The 21,114-nt window shown below is 35.5% G+C and overlaps 1 protein-coding gene across 13 annotated transcripts in view; it reads left to right on the plus strand.

The window, feature by feature from the left end:
• HECTD1 (HECT domain E3 ubiquitin protein ligase 1) overlaps positions 1–21,114 on the plus strand; it is a 94,537-nt gene that overhangs the window by 60,384 nt on the left and 13,039 nt on the right. For 6 of the 13 annotated variants that reach the window (XM_059057198.2, XM_059057202.2, XM_067028595.1 and 3 more), the window contains 10 exons: positions 2,392–2,526; positions 3,090–3,229; positions 3,750–4,073; positions 5,042–5,208; positions 5,303–5,479; positions 8,492–9,328; positions 10,017–10,238; positions 14,660–14,793; positions 15,662–15,784; positions 18,490–18,646. In XM_059057198.2, the coding sequence (XP_058913181.1) occupies positions 2,392–2,526; positions 3,090–3,229; positions 3,750–4,073; positions 5,042–5,208; positions 5,303–5,479; positions 8,492–9,328; positions 10,017–10,238; positions 14,660–14,793; positions 15,662–15,784; positions 18,490–18,646 (2,416 nt within the window). The remainder of the gene's footprint in view (positions 1–2,391; positions 2,527–3,089; positions 3,230–3,749; positions 4,074–5,041; positions 5,209–5,302; positions 5,480–8,491; positions 9,329–10,016; positions 10,239–14,659; positions 14,794–15,661; positions 15,785–18,489; positions 18,647–21,114) is intronic. The other 7 variants (XM_059057200.2, XM_067028598.1, XM_059057201.2 and 4 more) reach the window with 5 other exon arrangements.

Raw genomic sequence — 21,114 nt, forward strand, 5'->3', positions numbered from 1 at the left:
AAATTTTGGAGATCAATCCTTTGTTGGTTACTTCATTTGCAACTATTTTCTCCCATTCTGAGGGTTGTCTTTTGGTCTTGTTTATGATATCCTTTGCTGTGCAAAAGCTTTTAAGTTTCATTAGGTCCCATTTGTTTATTTTTGTTTTTATTTCCATTTCTCTAGGAGGTGGGTCAAAAAGGATCTTGCTGTGATTTATGTCATAGAGTGTTCTGCCTATGTTTTCCTCTGAGAGTTTGATAGTGTCTGGCCTTACATTTAGGTCTTTAACCCATTTTGAGTTTATTTTTGTATATGGTGTTAGGGAGTGTTCTAATTTCATACTTTTACATGTACCTGTCTGGTTTTCCCAGCACCACTTATTGAAGAGGCTGTCTTTTCTTCACTATATATTCTTGTCTCCTTTATCAAAGATAAGGTGACTATATGTGTGTGGGTTCATCTCTGGGCTTTCTATCCTGTTCCATTGATCTATATTTCTGTTTTTGTGCCGGTACCATACTGTCTTGATTACTGTAGCTTTGTAGTATAGTCTGAAGTCAGGGAGCCTGATTCCTCCAGCTCCATTTTTCGTTCTCAAGATTGCTTTGGCTATTTGGGGTCTTTTGTGTTTCCATACAAATTGTGAAATTTTTTGTTCTAGTTCTGTAAAAAATGGTAGTGGTAGTTTGATAGGGATAGCATTGAATCTGTAGATTGCTTTGGGTAGTAGAGTCATTTCCACAATGTTGATTCTTCCAATCCAAGAACATGGTATATCACTCCATCTATTTGTATCATCTTTAATTTCTTTCATCAGTGTCTTATAATTTTCTTCATACAGGTCTTTTGTCTCCTTAGGTAGGTTTATTCCTAAATATTTTATTTTCTTTGTTGCAGTGGTAAATGGGAGTGTTTTCTTAATTTCACTCTCAGATTTTTCATTATTAGTTTATAAGAATGCCAGAGATTTCTGTGCATTAATTTTGTATCCTGCTACTTTACCAAATTCATTGATTAGCTCTAGTAGTTTTCTGGTAGCATCCTTAGGATTCTCTATGTATAGTATCATGTCATCTGCAAACAGTGACAGCTTTACTTCTTCTTTTCCGATTTGGGTTCCTTTTATTTCTTTTTCTTCTCTGATTGCTGTGGCTAGAACTTCCAAAACTATGTTGAATAAGAGTGGTGAGAGTGGGCAACCGTGTCTTTTTCCTGATTTTAGTGGAAATGGTTTCAGTTTTTCACCATTGAGAACGATGCTGGCTGTGGGTTTGTCATATATGGCCTTTATTATGTTGAGGAAAGTTCCCTCTATGTCTACTTTCTGCAGGGTTTTTATCATAAATGGGTGTTGAATTTTGTCAAAAGCTTTCTCTGCATCTATTGAGATGATTATATGGTTTTTCTCCTTCAGTTTGTTGATATGGTGTATCACGTTGATTGATTTGCATATATTGAAGAATCCTTGCATTCCTGGAGTAAACCCCACTTGATCATGGTGTATGATCCTTTTAATGTGCTGTTGGATTCTGTTTGCTAGTTTTTTGTTGAGGATTTTTGCATCTATGTTCATCAGAGATATTGGCCTGCAGTTTTCTTTTTTGTGACATCTTTGCCTGGTCTTGGTATCAGAGTGATGGTGGCCTCATAGAATGAGTTTGGGAGTGTTCCTCCCTCTGCTGTATTTTGGAAGAGTTTTAGAAGGATAGGTGTTAGCTCTTTTGTAAATGTGTGATAGAATTTGCCTGTGAAGCCATCTGGTCCTGGGCTTTTGTTTGTTGGAAGGTTTTTAATCACAGTTTCAATTTCAGTGCTTGTTTTTGGTCTTGTTTATATTTTCTGTTTCTTCCTGGTTCAGTTTCGGCAGGTTGTGCATTTCTAAGAATTTGTCCATTTCTTTCAGGTTGTCCATTTTATTGGCATGCAGTTGCTTGTAGTAATCTCTAATAATCTTTTGTGTTTCTGCAGTGTCTGTTGTTAACTTCTCCTTTTTCATTTCTAATTCTATTGATTTGAGTCTTCTCCCTTTTTTTCTTGATGAGTCTGGCTAATGGTTTATCATTTTTTTTAATCTTCTCAAAGAACCATCAGCTACTTTTTATAACTTACTTGGAAAATTGCAAGTTATCAATTAGGGGTTTTAATATTTCTGTTAAGTGTTTTATAATAATTTTATTTAAACCAGGTATGTTTGAAGTTGTTTAGAAATTCTAAGTAAACTTTGTTTCTTGAAAATATTATTCAGTGGACCTCTTTAAAAAAGACATTTAATAGAAAACAGACATTGATCCTTCCTTTATGGTTATACCTTGTAAATCTCAATTGATGTATTATGTAACATTTTTCATTTTCAAAATTCTAAGAAAAAAGCAGAATATTTTCTGAAGCATTTTGATCATTTCTGTGTAGATACTTACAAGAAGATTAAGATTTCGGTTGGAACGTGCACCTGGTGAAACTGCATTGATAGACAGGACTGGCAGGATGTTGAAGATGGAACCCTTAGCTACAGTTGAATCTCTAGAACAGTATCTCTTAAAAATGGTGAGTTTCTGGCAAGGGCATGGTGAAATAAGCATTCTTTGCTGTGGTTTAGGCCTTTAGAAAAGTGGTTTGGGAAGTATTTTTCCAGAGTTACAGTAATAGAGTTTGACCTAGTAAATTCCAGTTTAGAAAATAATCTTTATACACTCTAAATGGTTTCTTCATAAAGATGCCTATTATAGTTATTTGTAATACTCAAATAGTGAACAAAACCTTAATGCTAATCAATAAAGGAATATCGAGTTGGTAATTACTTCCATTAATTTGAATATTATATAGCTATCATTATATATACAGACTGATAAGAGAAAAATGTTTTTGTAAAGCTTGATCAAGACTTTGTTTTTTCTATCTATTGAAATAATAAACTAAAGAAATACTGTCTGATATTAATAGTGGGGTGCTAGGATTATGGAATTTTCTGGGTTTTTTTTTTTTCTTTTTCAAATATTCTTAAAGGAATATTGATTATAAAATAATTCACGTTAAAGGGATAGGTACCAAATGGGAAGTGCATTTCAAAATATCATAATTAAGGTGTCTTCCATATTTTCTTTGGTTAGGTAGCAAAACAGTGGTATGATTTTGACCGATCTTCATTTGTTTTTGTTCGAAAATTAAGAGAAGGTCAAAATTTTATATTTCGGCACCAGCATGATTTTGATGAAAATGGAATCATTTACTGGATTGGGACAAATGCCAAGTAAGTCATTTTTTAATGTAGGTTGAAAGCATTCACCTGGAAAAAGAATTCTAGGTAGTAGAATAAAATTAACCACCTGAGTATCCTGCAGTTTTAGGAATTTCGTCTTTTAGGTTAAATTTAAGACCATCCAAATTACTTTTTTTTTTTTTTTTTTTTTTTTTTTTTGCGTATGCGGGCCTCTCACTGTTGTGGCCTCTCGTTGCGGAGCACAGGCTCCGACGCGCAGGCTCAGCGGCCATGGCTCATGGGCCCAGCCGCTCTGCGGCATGTGGGATCTTCCCGGACCGGGGCACGAACCCGCATTCCCTGAATCGGCAGGCAGACTCTCAGCCACTGTGCCTCCAGGGAAGCCCCAAATTACTTTTTATGAAGAAAAAGCTACCTAAATTGTTAAATGTAGAATTTTTCTTAATTAATATAATTTTATGTGGAAAAAAGCTAGTCTGAGCAAATGCAGTTATTGTAATAGTGTTAACTGTTAACACTGCTTAAGAGTATTTTCTTTGTTTTTGTGTAGAACTGCATATGAATGGGTTAATCCAGCTGCTTATGGACTTGTAGTAGTAACATCATCAGAAGGAAGAAATCTACCTTATGGCCGCTTAGAAGACATATTAAGTCGTGACAATTCAGCTTTAAATTGTCATAGCAATGATGATAAGAATGCCTGGTTTGCCATAGATTTGGGTCTCTGGGTGGTACCATCAGCATATACACTTCGTCATGCTCGTGGTTATGGAAGGTCTGCACTGAGAAATTGGGTTTTCCAGGTATCCAAAGATGGACAGAACTGGACTTCTTTGTATACCCATGTTGATGACTGCAGTCTCAATGAACCAGGGTTAGTTGAGGAGTCTTTGTAAATTGGAAAACTCAGTAAAGAGCTTTGTTTATTTTTATAATTGTATCCTCCTAGAGCTCTCTTTTTTTGTAAGATACTGAAACAAGATTTTGTGTCTAAAAATATCACTTGATACTGTAATTTAGGTATTAAAACTTTGAAATACTGACTTTGTCAAAACCATCAAATGCTTTAAAAATTAGTAGAAGCTGAGCTTACTTATTTAAAAAGAAGTTGATATATAGCTGTATGTGTGTATATATAGCACAATGATAAAAACCAAAAAAAATGGAGTTAACTTTTACTAAACTCTCCATTTATTCACATAGTATATGTGAATGATTGACAAATTAACAGTGACTATTGATTTTTCTTATTTTATGTATCTGTTTTCCTAAATTTTATATATTGATCATATATATATTTTTTTAAGGACAAAAAGTCAGCATTATATTTCTAAAAAATTTAGTTTTAATAAAGTTTAATTGTACATTGTCATACAATTTGAGGAGTAGAGTGTAGAGTTAAATTACTTTTCTGTATGTGATGTAGTATGGAAGGAGCTTTTTAACATTAAGAGTAATAGGTAATATTTTCAAGCTTTAAAGTTAATATTTTAGTATATCATTTAAAATTTTGCAAAAATTTTAAAATGTTTTTCATCATAAAAACATTGTTATTCATAAAATTTCTTGTCTTGTTTCTTTGGATTTTATTATTCATAAGTCATTTAGTGTTATGAGTCAAATTAATAATATACATTTACACATTTCATTTTTAATTTATTTTCTTTACTGCTATTTTTCTCCTTTGATTTCTTGATTCTTGTGTAACAAACTGTTGACTGAACATGAAAGTTAGTTTACTTTTCATATAGTTTTCTATTATGTAACAAAATCTTCACCACCTTAAACATCTTTTTCATATGTTTAAAACATTACATAATATTTTCCCTAACACATTCACAGGTCAACAGCCACCTGGCCTCTTGATCCACCAAAGGATGAGAAACAAGGGTGGCGACATGTGAGAATTAAACAGATGGGGAAGAATGCTAGTGGCCAAACCCATTATCTCTCACTATCTGGATTTGAACTTTATGGCACTGTAAATGGAGTATGTGAAGATCAGCTAGGTAAAGAGATGAGAGTAGGTTTTTCTAACTTACTAAAACAATTATATTTATTAAAAGCGACTTTGTTTATATTTCTCTAATTTCTACCTTACAGGAAAAGCAGCTAAGGAAGCAGAAGCTAACCTTAGAAGACAGAGACGTCTAGTACGCTCCCAGGTACTGAAGTACATGGTTCCAGGGGCTCGTGTGATCAGAGGTCTTGATTGGAAATGGCGGGATCAGGATGGCAGCCCACAGGGAGAAGGCACCGTCACAGGAGAACTGCATAATGGTGAGTAGGTGCTTAGCATTTGTAGTGTAGAAATCGAGTATTTAAATAACAAAATATTTTTCTTTTGTTACTTTGGGGTAATTTGTAAATTGAATAAATGTTCCAGGACTAAGTAGAAGAACAGATTTATTGGTTTTATGTTAAAAATGGGAAAAATCATTTATTTAGAAATAGGAAAAATTTTAAATTCTTAGGTTTTGGCTCAAAACTTATTGCTAATATTTTGAAGTAATTAATAAGCTAGTATAAGGTGAATACCCTAAAGACACATTTTCTGCTGTTTTTGTGTTTTTTTAGTTTATTATTCATAAGTTTCCATTGATTTTTATCTTAATGTCTTATACTTTTCTTTATCTTGTTGGCTTGACAAGAATCAGGGCAGAATTTTTTGTTCATTTATGAGTCACATAGAAGAAAAAGCATTAACATTTATAGTTAAATATTTTTCAGTAAAGCATAGAACAGAAATTATAGCCTTTTCATTTATTAGTTAATTATAAGATATTTCACAATGTTTCTCAGTCTACCAGTTTTTCTTTGGGGTAAGGGTTATTGTTTAAAATCAAGTTCTTTTTAACTTTTGATTCTGTAGATTTTAAGGAAGTCCATACCCACTTAAATTGCTGTTAACTCCCAGAAGCAACTATAGTGGCTAGTTTTTTTTTTTTTTTTTTTTAATAACTTAAAAGACTCACTTATTAGTGGATAATTTGCCTAACCAGTAGTGGGTTCTTATGAATTTTGCCTAGCATTAAAAAAAAAAAGAAGAGTAAAATGTTCATGTTCTCAACTTATACCAAATATTGAAAGACATAATAAAAGTGACAATGCTTAGGAGAATGATTAACATTTGATATCTTAACTATGTGATAAAGGCATTTATTTACTTAAACTATTTTTGGTTTTATTATGCTTAAGATTCTGTTCCTTAAATTACATTACTAAATGCATTTCTGTATAGTCATACCCTAATTGCAGATCACTGTCATGATAGCAGGTTTATAGTGAGTGAGCATGTATGTACGTAGCTGCCAAAATTCATTAAAAAAATAATAGCTGAATAATAGTCCCATTCAACTCCGAAATTTCCAATGTTCTTGTTTTTAGGCATCTTAATGATACTTAGTTAACAGTCTATTCCCCCTAACTTATTTGACTTTTAAGTGTGTGAGCTAGTTAGAGATATGTGAATACAGTGCATTTTTCTTGGGCGGGAGTCAAGTGAGGCAACTGAATCTTAATTTCAGAATTTAGCATGTAAGAAAGGCTTATTTTACTGATTTGACAAATGTAGCGAAGTCATACCTTAAAACCCTTATGCCATAGAGGGTTCTTAACTTTCAAATACTTAAGCTAACCATTTCTAATAATGGCTAGTTATTACTTATTCTATCTTTTTATCCATCTTTTGAGTATAAGAGGAGTTCAGAATTTTGTATCTTTACACTTATGGGTAGTGTGTATGTACTCTTTCTGAGTGATCAGTTTAAACACATTCTCAAGCATAATATGAATGGTTTACAGTTTTGAGTTAGTTTTCTATGCTATATCAATTAAATCTCTTTCCTTTCTAAAGAATCTTTGTGTTGGTAGGAATATCCATTTTTAAATTTATTCCACAAATATGAGTGCCTACTATATAAAGGTACTTCGTTAGACTTCAGGTACACAATGGTCAACAAAAAAGTATGACCCCATGCTTTCTGGGTAAAACAGATAAATTTACAGTTACAGATTTTGATAGGTACTATGAAATAAGTTATCAGTATATTTGGACCAGTTAATACAATACAAATGTAATTTTTATTTGGGATTGGGATATGTTTTTGAACTTTTCCTTTTCTCACACTTTTCCATGTTGCAGAAGAGATAGTTAAATGTTGGTTCTTCAGAGGTTATTTCAGCATACAGAATAAAGTGAGGCAATTGAAATGTCATCTAAACTAGATTATGTAGATTTGGGGCAGTCAGTTTCCTCTCAAACAACTTGTATGCAGATAATGCCCACAGGTAATTCAGTATTACTTAAACCCCTCTGAGCATCATCGTAAACATATATGAAGTTGGCATGTGTGTGCGTGTATGTGCGCATGCACGGGAGTATGTGTGTGTATGGGTAAAGTACTTTTATTTAAACTTTACAAAAACTTAGCACTTTACAAAAATAAATATTTTTATGTGTTTTTTTTTCCTCTGAAGTAGTTAGCTTATAGCACTAAAATAAGATTGTAAAATTTCTATTAATTTTCTTTCTAATAGGCAATTTGTTTTGTTTCTGGAAGTTAATTACCATTTTTAAAAAAGAATAAGTATCATTTTCCAAGCATAAGTAAACATAGATTTAATATTGTTATGCTCATTAATTCTTTTCACGTTATTAGCTTTATCATATAGGTTCTATCTAATAAAAGAACCTAGCATACTTTTAAAATTTTGGTTTTAGAATTTTCTATGCTTATTCAAATTTATTAAACTTAATCATAAGAGAACCAAATAACCACTGAACTTTGAGAACACAACCGAAATGCTAACTTAGTGTTATTTGAACTATAGTGACCTAGAATTTCTACAGTGATATATGAATATTTTGTCTGTCAATTATAGGATTTAGCCCAAACTTAGTTAAGCCAGCACTTTTTTGTATAAATAACATTTGACCACATAATCATATTTAGCAACTGAAAAAGCTTTTACTTCGATTTCATCTATACTTGCTGAAGTTGCATATTTTACCATTTTTATCAGTCTTTTTACAATTTTTAACAGTTCTTCCCCTTAAAAGATACCCCAATAGATGTAAACATGACCCTTACATTAAGTATCACCAGAACCAACAGTTCAGAAATAAGAGAAATAGAAGGAAGGATTTAATTTTAGTTAGCAGACCTTAGATGACTAGAAATTCAGAGAAGTGCAGCACTGATGAAAAGCTGATCCCATATTGTGGAGCTACTGTCTGACACGCTCCTATCTGCTTTCTGCTGGGTCTCACAAACTCCTGTCCCTTTCCAGGCTGGATTGATGTCACCTGGGATGCTGGTGGCTCAAACTCTTACCGTATGGGCGCAGAAGGAAAATTTGACCTCAAGCTTGCACCAGGGTACGACCCTGATACAGTGGCATCACCCAAACCTGTTTCATCCACTGTTTCAGGCACAACGCAATCATGGAGCAGCTTGGTGAAAAACAACTGTCCAGACAAGACATCTGCTGCTGCAGGCTCCTCAAGTAGAAAAGGAAGCAGCAGTTCTGTGTGTAGCGTGGCCAGTAGCAGCGACATCAGCTTGGGTTCGACCAAAACGGAACGGAGATCAGAAATTGTAATGGAACACAGTATAGTTTCAGGAGCTGATGTCCATGAACCAATTGTTGTTCTTTCATCTGCTGAAAACGTCCCTCAAACAGAAGTAGGGTCATCTTCCAGTGCAAGTACCAGCACCTTAACAACGGAAATGGGAAGTGAAAATGCTGAAAGAAAGTTAGGGCCTGATAGTTCTGTTCGTGCTCCTGGGGAGTCTAGTGCAATATCCATGGGAATTGTTAGTGTTAGTTCTCCTGATGTTAGTTCAGTATCTGAGTTAACTAATAAAGAAGCAGCTTCACAACGGCCCCTTAGCTCTTCAGCAAGTAACAGACTGTCAGTGAGTTCTTTGTTAGCTGCTGGGGCCCCTATGAGCTCTAGTGCAAGTGTTCCTAACCTGTCCTCAAGAGAAACATCTAGCTTGGAGAGTTTTGTAAGGAGAGTGGCAAACATAGCACGGACTAATGCCACGAACAACATGAATCTAAGCCGAAGCAGCAGTGATAACAACACTAATACTTTGGGGAGGAATGTGATGAGCACAGCAAGTAAGTGAGCTTTTCCTTATGGAACCCAATGCTTTTTCCACTCTGAGGGATGCAAAGTAGGATCTGTTCAAGTGGATTCTGGCTTCACTCTTTAACTAGATCATTAACCATGTTAGATACAACTGTGTCAAATTTAGCACTTCAGGAATATGAGGTTAAGTTCTATAGAATTGTGATATTTTAAGAATTCTGATCAGGTGTGATAAAGAACCTCTTATACTAAATAATAACACACATCTGTTTTTCACTCCTCTGTGATAAATTGTTAAGTATGGTTGAAAGAGGAAATAGATGACTGAAATATCATCAAAATCAATTGAAATCAGAGCGTAATACTGGTATAGCTTTTACTTAGGTCCTGAATTGATATTAGCTTCTGAAAGTTTTTAATTCTAATTAAAGCTACCAATGGGTCAAAGTAATTCCCTTGGAAAATAACATTGGGAGTTATTTCATTGCCTGTTTCACTTATTTAAAAAGCTAGGCTTAACATTTTGAAAAATAATAATGCTATAAAAATAAGAATTTTTAGTTGGATTTCAGTTGGGTTCCCAAAGTTGTTGCTTTTCAGCCTTTTAATAATTGGTGTTTCATGACCTCATTCTTTTTCCTAAATATACAACGTAGTTTTTCTAAGGTTTATATAATCCTCCCTTTTTGTACTAATTTGCTTCATTTTTATCTTTAGCTTCTCCTCTTATGGGTGCTCAGAGTTTCCCTAATTTGACCACACCTGGTACTACATCAACAGTGACTATGTCAACATCCAGTGTCACTAGCAGCAGCAATGTAGCTACAGCAACAACAGCTTTATCAGTTGGTCAGTCATTAAGCAATACTTTGACCACCAGCCTCACATCAACCTCCAGTGAGAGTGACACAGGTCAGGAAGCAGAATATTCCTTATATGGTAAGTTATCGTTTACAATATTTAGATATTTGTATAGCGACGCTTTTATTACATTTTTCTCCTTGGTTATTTTTAACCTTTGATTAGAAAAGGATAATTCTCTCTTCTTACAAATATGGCAGCTTCATATATGATGAAAAAACTCACAGTGATATGCAGGACTGTTAAGAAATTATCTGATTTTAAATAGACGTCTAGGAACTTTTTGTGTGTCATCCTTGTAGGCGGGCCTCTCACCGCTGTGGCCTCTCCCATTGCAGAGCACAGGCTCCGGACGCACAGACTCAGCGGCCATGGCTCACGGTCTCAGCCGCTCTACGGCACGTGGAATCTTCCCAGACCGGGGCACGAACCCGTGTCCCCTGCATTGGCAGGCGGACTCTCAACCACTACGCCACCAGGGAAGCCCTGTGTCATCCTTTTTTTGCCTTTTGTCACTAGTGAAGTTTTATTAGAAGAACCATAATAACAGAGATATTTGATACCTTTATCAGAGAAGAAAGAAGTGTGATAGATTAATAAGCTTTGTAAATTGATAGTTCCTGTACGTTGTAATGTAGGAGGGAAAACACTCCTGTGTGCCTCCTATACTTTTAATACTCTACTCATAGAATGCTTCACTTCTGGCATGTTGTTAGCGCCAGATGTGTGTGAAGTTTTCCCACATCAGCTCAATGTCTTAAAATTTAACTCAATTCTGACACCACCTACCTACCTGGAGATAGTATCAGATCCCGCAGGTTAAAGTCTTAGTTCCACAACACTAATCACAAGTCCAGGTTGTCATCTGTGCTTCTGACTGACTGGCTATAAATTGGAAGTTTCCATGATCCCATCCTTGGGTTGGATTAATTTGCTAGAGTGGCTCACAGGACTCAGGAAAACATTGTATTTACTGGGTTACTGGTTTATTATAAAAAGGATATATAGGGAATTCCCTGGCGGTCCAGTGGTTAGGACTCAATGCTTCCACTGCTGAGTCCCGGGGTTCGATACCTGGTCGGGGAACGAAGATCCCACAAGCCGCGTGGTTCGGCCAAAAAAAAAAAAGATATATAACTGAGAACAGCCAGGTGGATGAGATGCATAGGGTGAAGTCTGGAAGGGTCCCAAGCACAGGAACTTCTGTCCCCATGGAGTTTAGGGACCCTCCTGGCCTGTCAGTGTGTTCATGTCCAACAACCTGGAAGCTTTCTGAACCCCAGCCTTTTGGGGGTTATTTTGGAGGCTTCATGATTTAGGCACCATTAATTAAATTATTGGCCGTTGGTGACTCAGTCTCCAGCTCCTCTCCTCTCCTCTCCTTGGAGGTCTAAGGGGTGGATTGAAAGTTCCAACCCTCTACTTGTGGTTGGTTTCACTAACAACCAGCTCCATCCTTAGATTACCTAAGGGCTTTTTAAAAGTCTCATTAAAACAACTCTGGTTATGAATAACAAAAGACACCTCTATTGCTCTTATCTCTTAGGAAATTCCAAGAGTTTTAGGAACTCAGTGCCTAGAACAGAGAAGACCAAATTTATTTTATTGTAAATCACAATATCACAACTATTACCAAAGTCTTTTGGAAATTATTCTTCATTTAGGTAACACTTGAATTTTTTTTAGATGAATTAATTTTTCCTTAGGGGGTTTTATACATTATTATAGCTTCCATGGTATGTAGTCAGTGATAAAACCATTTGATTCAATTAAAATATGTTTCTGGGCTTCCCTGGTGGCGCAGTGGTTGAGAGACCGCCTGCCGACGCAGGGGACACGGGTTCGTGCCCCGGTCCGGGAAGATCCCACGTGCCGCGGAGCGGCTGGGCCCGTGAGCCATGGCCGCTGAGCCTGCACATCCGGAGCCTGTGCTACGCAACGGGAGAGGCCACAGCAGTGAGAGGCCCGCGTACAGAGAGAAAAAAAAAAAAAAGTTTCTGATCATCTTATTTTATCTTATTAAAAAAGTAAAACTTTTTATAGAAAGGAAATATAGAAGCAGATAAAATCATCTAGTTCGTACCTTCCAGAGACAACCACTGTTGTCATTTAATACATATCATTTGATATATATGTTCTTTTGGTTTTTGTTTTTTTAAACAAAAAGGGATTCTGTCCTTTTCAGACAGCTCTTTTCACTGAGTACATTGTGAAATATTTTCATATTGTTTGATGAGTTTCTACAACATATGAAATGGCTGCCACATATTCCTCTGTTTGTATGATCGTTATTTAATACATACCCCATTTTGGATATTTAAGCTACAGCTTTTCATTACCATCAACACTGTTATGAATGAGCATCCTTGAATTGTATTTTTGTGTATTTCCTTAGGGGTAAATTCCTATTGTTTTAGAATACCTTTTATCATACATCCTTGATCACCTGTTCTTTTTTCAAAATTACTTTTGTTAATTTAAAATAAAAAAATTTATGTGAAGATATATTTTAAGTACTATTTTATGTATACATCATTTTAATATGTTTTCCTCTTCTTTTCTGAGATTGTGGCCTCTCCTATTCCAAACCAAGAATTGCATCTGATGTTCTATGGTTTTAGGAAAAGCATTACATTTCTCTGTTTCTACTTTAGCTGTTAAATATGTATATAGCAAAATGATGATGATTGTTACACCAAAGTATTGTAAATTCACTGAATAAACTTTTCTACTTTGGTTTTTCTCATGGAGGCCTTCTGCTTCTCCCTGTTAATATGTTAACTTTAAGCTTTAGTTCTAAATTATGTGAAGGTTAAGAGAGTTGTGGGTATGCTAGTGGGAAAGAATATTGAAGAGTTAGGGCTACTGGTTGCCTTTTAAAAATTATTCTTTGGTGATTAAAATTTCCTTTACTATGTTTCTAAAACTGGAGGACTCTTTGAGAGTGCTGCTATATGAAGGATCAGAGTAACATCTGCCTTATAAAATAATTTCTATATATGCAAACTTTGAGGGACATGATTTGATTCTGTCATATGGTCAAATGTATAAAATAAGGAGCTTTTTGAAAATATATATATATAATATTCTTATACTCTGATAAAAAAAGGGAAGATGAGTTAAACCTCTGACTTCAGTGAATTGTAACATATAGGAGGTGGAATTTATATATACACATATATATTTTTTCCTTTAAAAATAAACCAAAAAGTGGAATTGATTTATTTTGTATACTACCACGTCATGTTCATGAGAACCACTACCTAAATTGCAGGATGGCACTTTACGTATTTTAGGGGTAATATATTTCATCAAATTTAAGATGCCATTAATTGTAAGATTATCTTATGTCACTAAGGAAAAAATGTTGCCAATTTAGTTGTGAATATTCTGAAATCAGAATATGTCTTATAACCAATGGCAAGTCACAGTAAAAGGCATTGAATTTTTAGTCCTATATAATTATTAGACTTAAAAAATTATATTTGGTTCAGAAATTTTCAAATGCAAGTTTCTACTAAATAATTATAAATTGTTTTCTGGATGTTCTTTTGGAATATAGAGTATATACTACTATACTGTCTTCTTATCCATAGAAGTTTTTTAAATTACAGATCCAGTAAAAACTTACCTTGTTTTAGACCCATTATTCCTCTTTTTGTTTTCAGTTCCTGTGGGGAACAGCTTCTCAGCCTCTTCATTATGTGGGGCAATGTAAATTTGACCTTATCTTTACTGAAGGGTGAAGGGAAGAGATCCTAAGAAGGAGGGAGACAAAAGGGATTCAAGTTTATTGAACTTTTTTATGTGCTAGATAATTTGCGTAATATGAAAGATGGTACCTAACATTATTCCATAGTAAATAGGCATTATCTTTAAGTAGTCATTATCATTAAGTAATTTCCCCAGTCACATAGATAAACTCAGGTCTCTCTGATCGACTTAATTCTGTTCTTTTCCCTCGTAAGATCTTTCAGTTTATATTTATGTATTCATTTGTTTACCTTTAAATGCCTCTCTGCATTTATAGACATGGGCTCAGACCATGTCTATTTTGTTTACAACTGCATATACCTGGTGGCTAATGGAATTCTTGGCACATAGTAGGTACTCAACAGATAATTGTTGACAGAGCGAATGATTCCAGTGTTCTCTTAACACTGTTTTATGTTTCCTGTGACTTGTGCAGAGAATAATGATAGGATTGTTTTTATTTTTTAACATACCCCATATTGTTGACTTTTTAAAAAATGATTTTGTAGATACAGATTTAGTTTATGACCATCCTTTATCCCATGTTGTTTTCTGCCATGCTTGTGACTATTTACTATTGTTACTCATCCTTTATGTGTGGTGGTAGAAGAGTGGCAGTACTAGATGTGGCCTTTATACTTGTCCCTTTGGAATTTTACCTTTGTATTATAAAATCAGTATGCAAAGTTACTTTGTTATGCTTTGTTAATTCTGTTAAGAGGAAGATCATTGGCTTTGTTTTCTAGATTTCCTTGATAGCTGCCGTGCCAGTACTCTGCTAGCTGAGCTAGATGATGATGAGGACTTGCCGGAGCCAGATGAAGAAGATGATGAAAATGAAGATGACAATCAGGAGGACCAAGAATACGAGGAGGTTATGGTAGAGAGAGTCCCCCATTCTCTCAACTAAGACAGGATGTTAATAATTGAAATGAAGAGAGGAAAAGCAAAGTCCTGGTTAAACTTTGAAGCAAGTGATATAGCACCAGTATGAAAAATGTGGTTAATTAAGAAAAGCACTTTTAATCTGAGCATTTATGACATTTTTTGAAAGAAAATAAATTGGTCATAGTTGAAAAACACTACAATGTCTCATCTGATGTTTTCACAGGTTTTAAAGTGTGAAGAACTGCACTAATCCTAAAGAATATAATTTTCATGGTTCTTCCACAATAGTTATATTTAGAAATTTTTGGTACCTACTGTTTTGTAAGCAGTATCTGCATGTTATCTCATCAGTCCTTACACAGACCTATGAGACAGAGACATAGAAAACATAATTTGCCCTTATTATTTAGAGTTAACTAGAAAAGTAGGACCCAAGCTTAGTAAGTATGATCTAGAAATCAGTGTTTGATAACTATGATTGTCTTCAAATTGAACTATTGCCTAAAAATGCCTTTTATTTTAACCTCTTGTATAATTTTTATTTCCCTTTATAAAATGTTACTAGATTAAAACATGTTTTTTCATAAGTTGAGTTATAGTGGGGTGGAGAACTTGAAAAAATGCTTTTAGTATATCTTGCTTAGAAAACATAGAATATTAGCACATTTCTTGTGAAGGTTAGTATATGATGCATGATGAATTTAAAACATTCACTTTGTAACTTTTCTGTACATGGCTAATGAATATGAAGTTTTCTAATGACAGTTTTGGTAATATAGGTTTATAGTTCAGGTCAAGGCTGAATAGGGATATATATGGGTCAGATAATTAGACATGTCTCTTTACATTTTCTGTATCAGATTCTGAGACGTCCATCCCTGCAGCGTCGAGCTGGCTCCCGCTCTGATGTAACACACCATGCTGTCACCTCACAGCTACCACAGGTCCCAGCTGGAGCGGGGAGCCGACCTATTGGGGAGCAGGTAATATCTTCATGTTTACCTTCTCTACAGTGTATTTTTTTCCCTTTTCACAGTAAAGCACCAACTAAAATGCCTAGAAAAATATACAGCAGGGGCAGGGTGAGGGCAGGAAGCTACTAAATAGAGTTAACAAAAAGAAACGTGCCCAACTGCTTGGGTTCCATATTCCAGATAGAGTCCATGGTTGCTCTACCATAATGCATACAGGAATTTCTTACTTGAAACCTGCTCATCTTGGCCTTTGGGTGGCAGTAAACATATACTAAAATGGTTAATAGCTATTTTCTAAGTTTTCATAGTAGAGTAATAGAAGTATTAGTCTATTAACTAACATTTATCATTAATTACGTGCTAGGCACTGTTTATGTATATTAACTAATTTGGTCCTTTCAAAAACCCTTTGAGGTTATTATTAGTCCCAATTTTCAGGTGAAGTGATTGACCTTGGAGAGGCAGCAGTGAGCTGTGGCTTCAAGCAAGGTCTTAGCTCCGTGCCCAGGAGTTGAACCTGGGTAGCCTGGATGAAAACCAGGAATCCTAGCCACCAGACCAACAGGGGCTAGAAGCTAGAAGCAAATTTTCCCTGGCTCTTGCCCCCGTTGAAAAATGCATTTCTTAAGGAGGCAAAAACTGTAAAAACAGGTACAAAGTTTATTATTAGAGACACAGCACGACAAGTGGGAGAGAACACAGAGAAACAGTTTGTTCTATTAAGACAGAAGCAAGGCAGAGATGCACACCTGGAGAGAAAGGGTGTGGGCGTCCCGGCTAATGAGGAGCATAGTAAAGAGGGAGTTAAGTCATTTATATAGGGCAGTTCTTCCGGGTCTTTGTTTATCCTTAGCCAATTACCTGGTTTCTGTTTCCACACCTGACCTGCCCTAGGGCCCTCTCCAACATGTATGTGCTACATTTTTTGTTTTTTTTTTGCGGTACGCGGTCCTCTCACTGTTGTGCCCTCTCCCGTTGTGGAGCACAGGCTCCGGATGTGCAGGCTCAGCGGCCATGGCTCACAGGCCCAGCCGCTCCGCGGCACGTGGGATCTTCCCAGACCGGGGCACGAACCCGTGTCCCCTGCATCGGCAGGCGGACTCTCAACCACTGTGCCACCAGGGAAGCACGTGTTCACTACGTTTTTCCAAGATGGATTCCAGCCCATAGGCCCATGGGGGGCCTTGGCATCACATATTATGGGGTGGTGCCACCTCCTTTTTGACCCCCAAGGAGCCTTTCTGTGCCTTTCTAGGCATGTGCAGTGTCTCCCTCACACCAAGGATGGGAAATATGTGACCTCTTGATCTTTACTCAATCAGGGATTAGCCCCTCTCTGTCCCTGACGTGACTGTTATCTTAGAGTGTCCTCAGGAGACAAAGCCTGGATATTTACCTTGTTTCTGTTGTGATTTCTGTTTTGAATTACAAACTGGAGGCTGTTTTTTTATCCCCCCCACCCCCGGTATGCGGGCCTCTCACTGTGGTGGCCTCTCCCATTGCAGAGCGCAGGCTCAGCAGCCATGGCTCACGGGCCCAGCCACTCCTTGGCATGTGGGATCTTCCCGGACCGGGGCACGAACCCGTGTCCCCTGCATCAGCAGGCGGACTCCCAACCACTGTGCCACCAGGGAAGCCCTGGAGGCTGGTTTTAAATATCTAACCTTGAAGCCCACCTATCTCCTGTCTCAGGAAGTGCAAACAGGAGGCTAGTTGTAAGTGTCCAGCCTGGAGCCCATGTTATCTTCTGCCTCATGATTAGTAAAGATCACACATAGAAGTTTTGGATCCAGGATAAAAACCCAGACATTCTGGTTCCAGAGCTGTCAGATGTCAGTTTGATTTGTTATAAAGGTTAATTCCAGTTAAGTGTTCAAAATATGAGGGGTCTATATGTGTACATTTAAGTATATAGATAATTATTATTTAAAAATTGTTACATCAGACATATACAATATTTACAATTCATTGATCTCTTTGTTGATACAAAAAGTAAAGGAGAGGAGAAAATGTTCCTTAGAAAAACTTTTATTATGGAATTTTTCAAACATGCTAGAAGTAGAAAGGATAGTGCAAGAATCCCCAAGAACCCATCATTTGACAGATCAACACTTTGTCGAACTTGTTTGAACTATTTGCCCCATAGTAATTTAAAGCAACTTCCAAGCACTTTATCTGTTTTGTACATAATTCAGTATGTAATACAGTTTACACTTTTTTAAAAAAAACAGGCTATTTTAAAATAATTATACGTTCAGAGGAAGTTGCAAAGATCTAAGGGTCCTGTGTGCCCTTTGTCCAGTTTCTTCCAGTGGTTACATCTTACATAATTAGAGTACAGTATCAAAACCAGGAAGGTGGCATTGGTCCAATGTGTGTGTATGGTACTTTGTCATTTTATCACATGTGTAAATTTGTGTAATCATCACTAAAGCTACTTATCTTTTTTTGACTTTTAATTTAGCTTTGTTACCAGATGTGTGACTTGAAATTTTAAGCATACAGCGACTTTTTATAAACGTAAATCATTACAAAATTTATGTATCTACGTGTTTGGCTCATATTGTGCTTAAGAAATATGGTTGAATAAGGACATGTAATACCTATAGAGAGAAGTATTTGACATATACCTTATTTTATAGATAGCATATCACTTTAGCAATAGTGAAGAGTTTTAACTTTTAATATTTGTACATGGAATTTTATTTTAATAGGAAGAAGAAGAGTATGAAACTAAAGGGGGACGCCGGAGAACATGGGATGATGATTATGTACTAAAGCGGCAGTTTTCAGCTTTGGTTCCTGCTTTTGATCCTAGACCTGGTCGTACTAATGTCCAGCAGACAACTGATCTAGAAATTCCACCCCCAGGTATACTATATTTTAGCTTTTGTGATTTAATTTTAATAGGTACCAAATAAAGTAGTACTGTATAGTTTAAAAATGTAAGGTACTACTTGTATATGCAGGTTATAAGTAAAAGGTTTCAGGAGAAACTATATATCAGCCATGCGTCCTTGAAAAAAATACAGATTTTTTTCAAAAGGAGCAAATTATAGTATTTTATTTTATTTTTTATTGAAGTATAGTTGATTTACAATGTTGTGTTAGTTCTGGTTTATAGCACAGTGATCCAGTTATACTATATGTATTCTTTTCCATATTCTTTCATTATGGTTTATTATGGGATATTAAATGTAGTTCCCTGTGCTATACAGTAGGACCTTGTTCTTTATATATTTTATATGTAGTAATTTGTATCTGCTAATCCCAAACTCCTATTTATCCCTCCCCCACCACCTTTCCTCTTTGGTAACCATAAGTTTGTTTTCTGTATTTGTGAGTCTGTTTCTGTTTCATAAATAAGTTCATTTGTATCACATTGTAGATTCCACATTATAACTGATATCATACAGTATTTGTCTTTCTCTGTCAGACTTACTTCACTTAGTATGATAATCTCTAGGTCTGTCCATGTTGCTGCAAATGGCGTTATTTCATTCTTTTTATGGCTGAGTAGTATTCCATTGTGTATGTGTGTGTGTGTGTGTGTGTATATACACACACCACATCTTTATCCATTCATCTGTCCATAGACATTTAGGTTGTTTCCACATCTTGGCTATAAAATTATAGTATTTTAAAAACATACTGTGTTTTACATTTGTATAAATTTTAAAGCAAGGACTCATTTAAAGGTAGATAATTTGTATTCTGTTTTCTACTGGATCAAAATTGCTAAGCATTACTCCCATGCAGCTTTTACTTTGAAAAGCTATATAGTGGCTTTAGTTATGGCCTCCAGAGTCAGTCAGCCTGAGTGCCAGCTCCATCTCTTACAACTCTATTTTGGGTGTGGTAGGCACACTAATGGCCCCCTCCCAAAGGTATGTAGGTCCTAACCTCTAGAATCTGTGAATATGTCACCTTAACATGAGAAAAGAGACTTTATAGATGTGATTAAAGAATCTTGAGATGGAGAAATTATCCTGTTTTTCTGGGTGAGCCCAATGTAATCACCAGTGCCCTCATAAGAGAGAAACAGGAGGGTCAGAGTCAGAGGAGATTTGACAACAGGAAGCAGCAATCACGGTGATGAGGGGCCATGAGTCAAGGAACATGGGAAGACTCTGGATGCTAGAAAAGGCAAGGAAATGGATTCTTCCCTAGAGCCTCCAAAAGGAACAAAGCCTTGCGCAACCCATTTTAGATTTCTGCCCTCTAGAATTACAAGATAATACATTTGTGTTGTTTTAAACCATTCAGTTGTGGTAATTTGTTATAGCAGCAATAGGAAACTAATACACTGGGCGAATCCCCTAATCTGTGTAAGCCTGGCTTTCCTCATCTCTTATATGGGGAAAATAAAGTCCTTGTTTGACAAGGTAGTTAAAAGGTTTAAATGAGGTGAGATATGTAAAGTGTCTAGCATGGTACCTGATGTGTGTCTCAATAAATGTCAGCTATTGTAAGCAGTGTATTATCCTTCAAGAAGACTTAAATGTTACTGTGGAATGTACTTTTTACTTGATAAAAAGATACCTGTGTTAAATATGAACGTAAGTGCAGTTTATAGTATAATGTGAGGTATATGATGTAGTATGATGGTGAGAATGTGTATGAATCAGGATGTTCCAAGGTCCCTTCAAAAAGGAAAACCTATTCTAGGGAGTATAAATAGGTACAGATTTTCGATAGAGTTCTTTAGCAATATATTTCATATTTTTACTACTATAGATTGGTACTATAGAAGTATTAGCTCTGCACTCAGATGACTACAGAAGTATTTTTTAAAAATTGGAAATGACCTTCATTATGTCTAATAATGGATATGGTTCAGTTAAAGTACAATGGGATGTCATGCAGTGTATAAAACAATACTTTATAAAACTATATCATGATATGAGAAAAAGATTCCTGAGACTAAAAAAAAAAAGAGTACATCACTAAATACGTATGAAACTAATTGTATTTGTGTGTGTCTGTCTGTGTGTGTGTTTACCTCGTAACAGACTCATTCAATGTAAGCAAAAGGTTGATAGGTCTTTAACTGAGTATGTGGTTTTCTCTGTATGTAGTATTATTAATAATTTTAGTTTTCTCATTCATAACAATAAAATGTTCTGAAATATACAATTCTCATGTATATCCTAATAAAAACTAGAGATTCATATATGTATAAATTCTTCTCTAGTACACTGTCTTTAACCTAATTGTATTCTTCCCTTCCCATTTAAAAAAAAACAAAAATATTGAGGCCAGGAGAATCCTTTTTTTTTTTTTTTTTTTTTTTTTTTTTTAAGATTGACATTAGCTATAGGGTTTTTTTAAATATATAA

The sequence above is a fragment of the Kogia breviceps genome, chromosome 3 (assembly GCF_026419965.1).
Source record: "Kogia breviceps isolate mKogBre1 chromosome 3, mKogBre1 haplotype 1, whole genome shotgun sequence".
NCBI lineage: Eukaryota > Metazoa > Chordata > Mammalia > Artiodactyla > Physeteridae > Kogia > Kogia breviceps.